The sequence below is a fragment of the Homalodisca vitripennis genome, chromosome 3 (assembly GCF_021130785.1).
Source record: "Homalodisca vitripennis isolate AUS2020 chromosome 3, UT_GWSS_2.1, whole genome shotgun sequence".
Taxonomy (NCBI): domain Eukaryota; kingdom Metazoa; phylum Arthropoda; class Insecta; order Hemiptera; family Cicadellidae; genus Homalodisca; species Homalodisca vitripennis.
This window is the reverse complement of record NC_060209.1, coordinates 7,020,989-7,033,322: the sequence shown is the minus strand read 5'-3', so window position 1 is coordinate 7,033,322 and position 12,334 is coordinate 7,020,989. Positions and strand designations below refer to the sequence as shown.

Sequence of the window (12,334 nt, the reverse complement as noted above, 5' to 3'; positions counted from 1 at the left end):
AATTGATTTGTTTTACTTTTTTAAAGATAATTTTAATCTATCAGTTGAATTTCTACACAGAGCCCACTCATTCACTATATACATCCATGTTCTCATACAAAGGGTTTTTGACTAAAATTATGTTTAAAACTACCACTAGAATGGAAGAAACAGAAGGGCTACATTGGCAGAGGGGCAAGAGTGTAGCCCCGACCCGGGGGTTACCTCCGACCTATAATAGTAATCTCCGCTCACTGGCTGCTAATAGCTTATTTGATTCAAAAGGTTGATTAAAAACACTCAACTCAGTCTACAAAATCTTTATTTCAGACTTGAAATAACATTCAATCAAGGCCCCTTTATCTGTTGACAAACTCCATATCTTATTCCTACAAATAATAATAATAATAATGATTGTGGAACATTTACAAAGATACAAAAATAATTTATATAATGTATTTACACAAATACACACAATAATAGGTAACAGTCTAGGAATATCATTACCTACGTAAGAAATAAAAATGAAATATTTTATGATAGTCTCAATATTAAAACCGTGATAGATAACCATATATATATTTAGGCATAAATAATATTAATTGTTCATAATATTCCTTTTAAATTAAAATAAAATAAAAAAATATGCATACTAAATAGTGATACAAAGAAAAGTGCATTTTAACACTGAAATTAATACAAATATAATATTATGATTCTGTTATGTTATTAAACAATAGATATTGATCTTAGTTTCCAGTCTCCTTGTGGAGGTTTTGGTTAAACTTAATGTACTAATTGATAACACTCAATTTTTTTTATGATAGGCACTATTTAAGCTCCTCTTAAAATACACAGTTTCTCGTAAATATGACATGTGCTTAAGAAACAAGCTTTGTTTAAGAAAGCAGAAATATATTTTAATGTATTGATATAATTAAGTTTTCAATATGCATTAACTTACTTAAAAATAAATTGTCTAGCAACTTTAAAAAACTTCTTATTTTATAACAAAATTCATACTTATTTTTATGTTTTACATATACTACAAGGGTATCCCTCTCTAGTTTGTGAGTTACAGTTGGTTTCCTCTGGCTTTAGCATTACATACTAAAGCTAATAGATAATATTTATTTAAAATTGTCATTTGTTTTTAGATTTTTGACTAAAACTAAAAAAATCTAAAATTTGTTAGTTTGAAGTTGTTATTTGAAGTCATGGCCCTAAAAAGTCAATTTGAAATATACTTCTTAAATAAATTTGAATCGATCAAATTTAATTTAGAGAAATACAGTTTATACTTGCATGGAAGGTTGTAAACAAACAAAAAAAAGAGTTCACTTTAACAATTTATGAACAACACACTCCATTTTTCTACAGCTGAATCAAATACATATAATTTTCCTGAGACCTAACATTTGTTTTGAAGCTGACTTTAACACTCCAGCCCGCAACTGTTAAATACTTGTTTATAATTCTAGCCTTTGCTTTCATTTAAATTCTTATATTTATATTAGGTCTTTTTACAATATTGTCATTCTCAATAATTGTGTCTTCTAAACAGAATTGGGATCCTATGATGTGTATACAATCTTGACCAAATCCCATTTTCTCGTAATAAATTTGATTATTGCACTTTTTAGTAACCTGTAATTGAAGGTATGAACAAATAAACCTAATTCCGTCATGTAAACAATAGATTCACGTGAAATCTGAAACAAAAAATATAATACTAAGATAAATTTAGTTTTAAAAGCACATCATAATATGTTAGTGTTAAGATAAAAGCAACACATAAATCAGACAATAGGGTGAAAGTTTTTCATGAATGACTATTTGTATGTTTCCTGTAAACAAATATACCACATGTGCTAAGGGCAAGTGAGGTGTGCAAATATCGTTCCTTCCTCACTCTATTCAAAATTAGACCTAAAATTATAAAAATTTTCTGCATAAAATGAAATGAATTGCAATTTTTTACATTTTGTACACAAAACCAGAATATTTTCTATCCTCTCAAGCTCTACTAAAGATAAATGTAAACTCTCTTCAATAATAATTCAACAATTATGTTAAAGCTGTAACTGGTATCTAGCCATCGCCTCAATTATCAAGGGTATAAAATCACCTGCCTCACTCGGCAATGGAAACAAATGTTTAACTTTGAACTTTTATCAGTTAAACTTCTCTTCTTTAAAAAAATAATGAGAGATCATCGGACTTGAATCACTTTATTATTTTCTCTTGTACAAAATCATCATAAAATAAAATGACAGAATCGTTGCAAAGTGACTTATAGGTAGTTGAGACTGATAGATTTCTCGAAGGCGGCTTCACCTGTCGTGGCATCTGCGATGTGGACGGTCTCACAGTCGTCTATGACACGTGACAGATCGTCCTCGTCGTCAGAGCTACCACTGGTCGGGCTGTGCGCCACCAGACCCAGTATCCTCTTGACCGTGGTGGGCAGGTCGGGGGTCGCGGCTAGCTGTATGTAGATGGACTCTGCCCTGCAGACTATCTCGTCCAAATCTATCTTCAGTGAGAGATCATTGATGTGCTGGAACAGGCCAACGGTCAGTAAGCAGGATCTGGACTTACACTTTCAGCGCCATATCGGATTGCATGGTTTACATAAACAAAGTAAAGTTATTATTTCGTTAAATAATAAGTAACTTTTTATATGTAATTAAAAATGCAAATTAAATAACAAGGAGAAATTTTAGTTTTTTTTTTTTTTTACTACATTGAGTATGAATGTTACAAAATTTGTGTGCCATGTGGCATAATAAATAAATATTATGAGTGAGCCGTACTTAAAACTTGTATATTTTTTATACTGTACTATTGAAATAAAAATCAAGTGTATTTTGACTGTACAGTTGCCAAATACAAATGTACAAAAATTGTTGGTTTACAAATAGGTTTGCTATGAAAATACGATGTGTTTTTTTTAAGTACAAGTACCATTTTAAAATCCCACCGCAGTGGAAAACTGTCAAAGGACACTTCTTGAAACTTGAGGAAACTCATCTGATAACAAAGAATTTGAGAAAAAATGATCATTCACTACCTGCTCCAAATTGTTGTTGGTCATTGAGGGTCGTGCACTCCATTTCCCATCACCAACATACTTTAGGCCATCTTTCAAAGCTTTTACTCCTTTGAATCACTCATATTTTGTGCATACATTTCACAATACTGACAGAGAATTTCAAGAGCTTTCATACCTTTAGCACCAAGAAAATAAATAACAGCCGTACATCACAGTCAGTGGGATTCTCATTTGACAGAAACATGCATTAACAGATGTAAAATCTATCCAGTGTTGCCGTAATTGCATCTGTGGCTTGCTAACAGTTGTAGGTAGACAATGTGCAAGTGTGGGACACCGACCAAACACGCCTCGTACAATACTCAATATCCATTTGTGTTAGTGATGGAACAAGTAGAAAGCTTCTATTTAATTGACTTCAGCATCTACTCCAGTTGCAACAAATATTCACACAAGTGTGTGTGCGTGTGTGAATATATACATATACATGTATGTGTACCAGGTACCACGTGCTTTTAACACTAAATGAGCAGTTAGGATAAAAATACAATTAGTTCATTTGATAGTCATATAATATTAATAATACAAAATATAAAAAGCCTGAGAAGAAATGTTTATGTATTTGCTCTCAAACTACAATTTCTTGACAAACTACCTCAAATAATAATTCTGGTAGAAATTTGGATAGACAATAATGAAATTAATTTGTATTAATTACCAGGCTACTTATCCTTTGCTTAAGGCAACCCACATCAAAGGGCTGGAGGAGTCCTTATTTATGTTACAGAACAGTATCTTTATGTAAGATTATATGACTACTTTAAAAACAGCTGCAGCTGATAGTATCCATTTAAAAATTACTTTAACAGATAATATCTTGTTCATCTTGGGAATTTATAGATTACACGAGTTTAGTCCAATTCAGTTTACAAGCAACATCTATTTACAAGCAATCAGAAATAAAAACTTGATTATATGTGAGAATATGAACATAAATTTATTAAACTCTATGAACTGTGTAGATAATTATTTAACGATTATGGGTAACCATGGTCTTAGCTGTAAAATTAATGATGCAACGAAGGTAAAAAATAATGCACAGTCCTTGATTGATCATGTTCTTATCAGGTGTAACATAAGTTTACACCTAAGTTATCTTAGTTCACAGCTTGTATTATTGATTTCCAGATTAAAAACCATTTTATGACTGCTTTTGGTACAAAACAAATACGAATTTAGGTTAATCCTGCAAACATGTCCAAAAATCATTCACTAGATTATCAACTTCTAAACAAGGCTATTTTGGAAGCGGAGTGGAGATTAGTTTACACTTCCTGTTCAAACGGCTTTTGTTCACTTTTCAAATGTATTACAATCTTGTATAAAGTTATCATATAGATAAAATAAATATCATAGAAATACAAAAAGAAAATTGAAACCTTGGATGACTGACCAATTATTCAATGAAGTTAAAGAAAAATGTATTGTTCAAAAGATGACTCAAAGAACCAGCTAACAATTCCCTGTTGGATTTATACAAAGAAAGCAAAAATATTTTAAGTTGTGAAATAACTACCACCAAAGAAATTATTACAAATATTATTTTGAAAAGAACAAAAGGATCCCAGACACCAATGGCAGTGAATAAAATATATTACTGGCGAATCTGGGAGTGAACTTCAGTTCAATTAAGTTTTATGAATGATAATGGTATTGTCAAGTCGGACCAAAAATAGTAGTAAATATATGTAATAACTTTTTTTCTTCTATAGCAAGTGACCTCAGGCTGAATACTGCTGAGGATAAAAGGTTAAGTATTAAGTAGTAGCGCCACCAGGAACATTTTGTAAAGGAAAAATATATAACAAATTCTATTTTCATAAGTCCTACAACAAAATTTGAATTGAAGACTATTATTGATGGACTGAGTGCAAACAAATCACCAAAGATATGATTCGTCATCTCCAACTCTTGTCAAACGTATAGCAGAGAATATAATTGAACATTTGGTTTATTTGGTTAATAGTATATCTTCAGATGAGTTTCCAAATGATCTTAAAAATTACATTTTTATTCCAATTCATAAAAAATCAGACAGGCAAAATGCAAGTAGTTTTCGAACATATAGCCCTACTTTCCATATTTTCAAAAGTATATGAAAAATTAAATTAAGATTCGTTTGGTAAAAAGTCTTGGAGCAAGAAGAGTTTTTCAGTAAAAACCAATTTGGATTTTTTTAAATTAATACTGAGAATGCTTTGTTTGATTTTTTTGAAGAGGTTTTGAAGGAATGAATGAAGGCAATTTTTGTATGGTTTTGTGTGTTGACGATATGAACCTTCGATACTGTGAATCACTTCCTTCTGGATAAAATGTTTAAAGCCGAAATCAGAGGAGTCGCCCAAAGGTTTCAATGTTATATCACTGAGTGGAAGCAGCGAGTAATGGTCGGAGATGACCTTAGCGAAGAAGTTGAGATGATTTATGGCATTCCACAAGGGTCCATGATGTCTGGGCCTCTATTCCCTGTTATGCTAATAGTATATGTGATGGTAAGTTCAAACTATTCTTTACTTCCTTTTTGAGGAAATAGTGCGTTAATTTAATAATTTTACTTGGCTTAGTTTTATCAGTATTACTGAGTTTACTATTTGAACTCATAACTTGTAACTTAACAAATATATTACAAAGTGCCTAGTTTGTTTCAAAAGTAGATTCTTTGTAGAAAGTTCAACACAATAAAAAAATTACACATTAACATGAAACCGAATTCAAATATGAATAAAACTGACACTGCCATAATAATTGGCAGTGAGTAGGTAAGTCCTTTGCTTACTCATTGGTAAAGCCAAGCATGTATGTAAAGATTTATAAGTTCATAATGGGTTTGCTTGTTCTTACTAAATCGACAATTTGGTCTTTTTTCTAACTCAAAACATTTATGTGGTAGAATCAAAATGATGAGCTTCTGCAAGTGCAAAGCCTTTTGCTATCTAATCCTATTAGTTCCAGCAAAATCTCAAGGTTGTTTCTTAGAAAAAGGCTTTGTTTATTTTCTGGAATCTGAAATGTTTTAGAGCAGAAGAAAGAAAGCTACATCAAATAACAATTCTTTGAAAGAAGTTGTCACGTTGATCCTGAACATGTGTTTAATCTCATTTTTTTCTTGTAGAGGTAAACTTTAATGCACATTCAAATTATCATGAAGAATGCTATGAACTAAAAAAATGCCCTTGTAAAATTTCACACAATATCTTAAATGCATTAACATTTTCAGTTCCATAAATAAAAATATTGAATGGAAGTGAAGTGGGCATTTACTAACCACATCAACTTCAAACGTTTTTAAAAAATTCAATGATTAAACATGGTATGACATGGAAGTCATGAGGAAAAGACTTGGCACTTTCACCGGCAATGCTGCCAATTGCAGGAAGAGTAATTTATCCATAAGCAAAAATGTTTTATACTCATTGTTAAATATATGGAATGTTTTGAAAACTTGTGTCATACACATTGTAAAATTTTTTTACAATCTTATTATAATTATTTAAAATGTTGATAAGCTGCTACAAGAATAAAATTCAGATAGTAGTTTATTCTTTTACCTTTAAAATCTCGTTGAACTGGTATTTGTTTTCAATTAAAATATCCTTTTCACAGTCCAAGATTGCAACACACAACAGAAGGTGGAAATTAGGGCAAGGCAGGTCGGTGAAGATCGTCTAGATAAAACAAACAAAATTAAGATTAATGGCATTAGCACTTTGGCTACCAAGCAACTCAGCCCTGAAAAGTGCCACTGGCTGTACCTGAACAAGCTTTGCTTAGGAATGTAAATAACACAATTCACCACAAAGTGCATCTGCTTGTTTTGTATTGTTATTTGTCCTTATCAGCTCAGTCGTTAAAGTGTAAAATATATAGTAAGTATACATTTTAATCAACTGCCAATCGCTCTAGTCCAAGAATCCTAGTTTTGTATATTTTTTTAGGAGCTCTCTGTACATTTTGTTGTTTTCTACATGTGTCACTCTTCAAACCAATTTTTATTTTGTGATATGCAGTAAATTGATTGCGCTATATGAATATGTACACAAAATATATGTAATATATCAGAAGTAATGCGTTTTATAATTATTGAAATACAAGGTTAATTTAAATAAATATTTTGTAATATTTGGATAGTGGCACAAGTTTAGAGTAACATTGTTTAGTAAAACGTACATTGTTACAACCAAATAAAACATGTTAAATTATTGAAAAACTTAGTTTTTTTCTAAAACAAGTATACAATTTGTTTATGTTAAAAATTTTAAATCAATCCAATAATTTTCGTATCACTAAGAAGAAAGTAAGGGAATCCGAGTCTTGTCAGAAATGTATAATTACTGAATATATTTTATGCGTAGTGATCAATAATATAAATTACAACCACTTAAACTACTTTAATAGATTTTGAAAATCACCAAAAACATTCTACACTTTTTAAAGGGCCGACATTTAAAGTAATAATAATAAGTCGTAAATAAAATTAATTGTAATCTAAATGAATAAAAAACTATACCTGTGTATTTAACTCAATATTACCTTTGTGACCGAAAAATGTTCTTTTGCAAGCAAAGCAGTATCAATATTAGTAACAAATATCTTCTATTGCCCAGCTCTGTAATTACAAGTACAAAGTAAAAGATAACAAATGAAATATGAAGTCGAGTATCCCTGAATCACTTTTATGTGATGGACTAATAAATTGAAACACTTTTTCATACATTTTTAACATTCTCTGAAAGATAAGCTTAACTACAGACAATAGTTAATCAGAAATGTTTGTTATTTTTGTATGAAAATGTATCACACGATTGTGTAATACATTGACTAATGTCTACTATAGTTTAAGCTTGTTCTGTGTCTGTACTGCAAGTTTTGTTTTATTCCTAGAGAAATGTCAGTTCATATGTATTTTGTCAGGATACACTAAAACATTTTAGTTATTTTTAAAAATTTGAATTCTGTACATTGTCCTCTGGGCCTAATCTTTTGAAATAAATTTACTCAGAATAGCCACTCAAAATCTTTTACCAAGTTTTTCCCTGGTTTACTCGATGAAATATTTCTGAGTTTTTAATTTTTCTTAAGCCAAATAAGAACTTTAAAACTACATTTAACTTATTTTAAGCTTTGTATAAAAAAATCCCCATATTTGAATATATATATGGGGATATGTCCTTTTGCGTGTATGTCTTGAACTAATATTCTATAATTCTAAAAAATACATGAAATAAATTTTTTTATTTTAATGTTAAGAGAACAAATGACTATTACACAGCACTACAGGTAACAGCAGTACAGTAGTGATTGTTAGAGGTCTGTGATACATTGAAAACTCGTTAGAGATGCAAACCTGGTTGAGTCGCCACATTAAAAAGAATCAAATATAACTACAATGTTAGATTTCAGCAATGAATTTGGATAGATAATATTAAAACGAAACTGCTTCTTATTGTTTTTACAAGACTGTAGGTTTAAAACGTTGCTGGCCATCATACACCTTGTTCCCACTTCAGTAATGTTCACCACCACACAGCTTTAAAAAAAACTTATACTCTCTTGTACAAATAATCATAAAATAAAATGATCGAATCGTTGCAAAGTGACTTATAGGTAGTTGAGACTGACCAGATAGATCCTCTTGACCGTGGCTGGGTCGGGGGTCGCGGGCTAGCGTATGTATGGACTCGTCTATGAGACAGATCCTCGTCCAGAGTCTACCACTGGTTGTGCTGTGCGCCACCAGAGACCGTATCCTTTCAGACCGATATCGGATGGGCAGGTCGGGGGTCGCGTTAATAATAAGTATGTAGATGGACTCTGCCTGCAAATTAAATAACAGGAGAAATTTCCGTTGTTTTTATCTTCAGTGAGAGATCATTGATGTGCTGGAAGGCCAACGGTCAGTAAGCAGTACAGTAGAACTCGGTACATGGTACATTCCAGTGGTACCTCGGATTGTATGGTTTACGGATAACAAAGTAAAGTTAAAATTTCGTTTAAATAAAAATATTTTCTCAAGATAATTACTAAAATGAACAATAAGTTAATAACAAGGAGAAATTTCAGTTGTTTAGTTTTATTAGTACAAGAAATGTTATTTAGTACGCAATAAAATTTGTGTGCCATGAGAAAACGGTTAAATACAATATTAAACACTGTTTTAATATTAACACTCAATTATTGCCAAACTGAATACGTATGATATAGGGCTACACAAGTACAGAAGTTTAGTTAACTAGTACAGTATTCCTGTTTACAAAATTAAATCAAAGAAATGAAAATTAATTTATCTGTACATTGTACAAAAATAAACAAAGTAAGCTAATCTTTTTAGTACCCAAGAAATGTTATTAGTACGCAATTAAAAATCTTAGAGCTAGACCGCCCTGTTTGCGCCAACACTCACAAACTAAAATCGTTTGTTGTATGCGGGTTCTTGTTGTTCAATGTATGCCACCTCCCTCGATTTCTAGATGTCTGTATGTGATATGATTCTCAGGCCCCATCAGGTTCACGCTGTAAAAAACAGAAGTTTTAGTTACAGTACAGTATTCCTGTTTACAATCAAAAGGCAGCATGAAGATTGGAATTGGTATGAAATTAGTTTATTGATGACATTGTACAACATTTAACTAAAGTGTACAAATAATACTTGTAAGTTGTTTGTTTAAAAAAATTGAAATATGGATTATTGTTTTTTGACTTAGATTAATAATTTTAGGCTAGCCGCCATAAGACGTCGCAGCCAAATCAAAAACTTACTTGTCATCATCTTCTGCGTTGTTGAGCTTGGATAATGTATGCCAGTGCTCTAGGGCCTCGATCGTTCTTAGACCTTCTTATGTGATCCATTCTTGAAGTCCTCCAATGCATTCGCTCAGCCACTGGAGCGTGGTTACAAATAAAGATTCACAACTTTGTTTTACGTAACCGTAACGCAATCAAAAGGACATTGCATTGTATGGGTTTTTCAGATGCAATGTCTCTTGGGCAAATTTAATAAAGTCCGAAAAGTTTGTAGTTGATGTTAAAATTGATGTTGGATTATGTTTTTAAAATTTGCATAAATAAAAACATCAAAAACATTACTTGTTCATCATCTTCTGGTTGGTTGAGAGCATCTGGATAATCACGTCATCAGTTAGCCTGATCCTAGATTCTCCATTGATCCATTCACTGATTCACTCTAGATGGGCTGATGACCACTGGAAGGTGGTTACAAAGATTTAAGGCTTCATAATTGCATTTTCAGGAGCTGAGCTGTCATCAGCATCTGGATTGGGCCTTTTCAAGGATAAGTTTGCGCCATGACCTTCTTATAGTGTCCTCCTAAGCTTCAACCAACGAATTCCTCAAAAAACCATTTGTATTGAAAATCCGCGAGTCCATCCAGCGTTTTTCTGGTTGTGTATGGCTGAAATGTGTCCTGTAGTTCGATTAGTATTTTCTAAAGCACGTGAGGCTTTTTATACTTGGGCACTAAGGCAATAGCTTCAAAATTCATCGCTGACTAGCTCATCACATCTGGATGGGACGAAGCTTGTCAAGAATTCTTATAGAAGGGCCTTGCGAGGGAGTTTTTTGTTCGCCAAGAAAGCTTCAACGAGGGAATTCCTCAAAAAAACACATTGTTTGAATATTAGATCGGATGTCCATCCATGCGTTTTTCTGGTTTGTGTATGTCTGGGAAATGGTGTCCACATTAGTATTTTTAAAAGCACGTGGCTTTTTATACTTGCCTATTACAATTTCTTTGCAGCAAACTATCCTGGTAAACTGCATCGATCGCCAAAACTGTTACTCGATCTTTAGAAATACCCAGTGAGCTGATGTTTCCTGCTGACTGGCTAAAGTTTTTGAGGGCAACACTTATTGGAAGTTAAGGCCTGTCTCATCAGTTCCGAATATTTGATCGGATGTAAGACCCTCACTCAAAATCAATTTTTCTTATTTTTTCTTCAAAAACTGTCGAATTTTCATTACCTGAAAGTTTTTCCCCAGATATATTAAGTTTCCGCACTCCATAACGGTTCTTCATCGCATTAAACCACCGGAACTTAGCGTTCATCATCGCCATCGCCAAAAGATTTATGGAAATCTAGCGCTTTTGCCTGCAAAATAGGCCCACTTATTGGACTTCCCTTGCTCATTTCCGAAAACCATAAGAATAAAGCCTCGGAAGTTTTTTTATACTCACACTTTTAAACGTTTTTCTCTCTGAATTGCAATTGGAAATTAAGCTCTGTGCACACCCCATTTTTCTAACTCAGCCCTCTCTTCCCTCCAGACACACCTCACCAACACCCAAGTCTTTAGCGACTGTTCTTATTGACTCAAAATCACGAGGACCCCCAGCATTTAGTTTGTCTCTAACACACAACGACACGTTTTGCGTTTAGCACTCATTTACACCTACTGTAACTGCACTTAACACAGCAATAAAAAACAGTGATAGACACTTGATTTGTAAAAGTAAAACAAAGGACTGCCACTGAGACGAAATGGCGTGTCTTCGGGCAGACCGATGATGCACGAACACATCCGAGCTGAAGCTGTACACCAGGACAGCCCACTAGATGCGCACATAAGCTACGGAGTCGAATCGGGGTGGTGGGGAGAGCGAGTGGCTCAGTCGCGTCTCGGCATTGAAACAGTTCGCATTGGTCCGGCGGCGAGCGGTGTCGGGGTTACAACACCTGCAGCTGCTCTGGCGAGCGGGGTGTCGGGTGACAGTGCCGTATGCATTCGGCAAAGATAAGCGCTAAGCTACGCAAATATTTGGCCGAGGAAACACAACAGTTGCCAACAATTTACTGTACAGTAGTTTTAACGCATTGCAGGCTAGCGTGCGTATTGCGATAAAAGGAGCACCCAAACGCTCATTACTGTACGTAGTTTGTGCGTGTTTCTTTTGCTTTTTAAATAAAAAAAATCGTCCGAGGACGGCCTCGGTTAACCCGGAGTCTCGGTTAAGCGAGGCTCGGTTAACCGAGGTTCTACTGTACTTTAAAACTTGTATATTTTTTTATACTGTACTATTGAAATAAAAATCAAGTGTATTTTGACTGTATAGTTGCCAATATACAAATGATTAAAAATTGTTGGTTTACAAATAAGTTTGCTATGAAAATACGATGTGTTTTTTTTTAAAGTACAAGTACCGTTTTTAAAATTCCACCGCAGTGGAAAACTGTCAGAGGACACTTCTTGAAAACTTGAGGAAACTCATCTGATAACAAAGAATTT

At 33.1% G+C, this 12,334-nt stretch overlaps 1 protein-coding gene across 1 annotated transcript in view; it reads right to left on the bottom strand.

Annotated features, from left to right (window-relative positions):
- Positions 1 to 284: 284 nt before the first annotated feature.
- The window catches only part of LOC124356566 (TBC1 domain family member 15), a 57,680-nt gene continuing 45,630 nt past the window's right edge, over positions 285 to 12,334 (bottom strand). The window contains 1 exon segment of the mRNA XM_046807643.1: positions 285 to 2,539. Coding sequence (XP_046663599.1) covers positions 2,273 to 2,539 — 267 coding nt within the window. The 3' untranslated portion in view covers positions 285 to 2,272.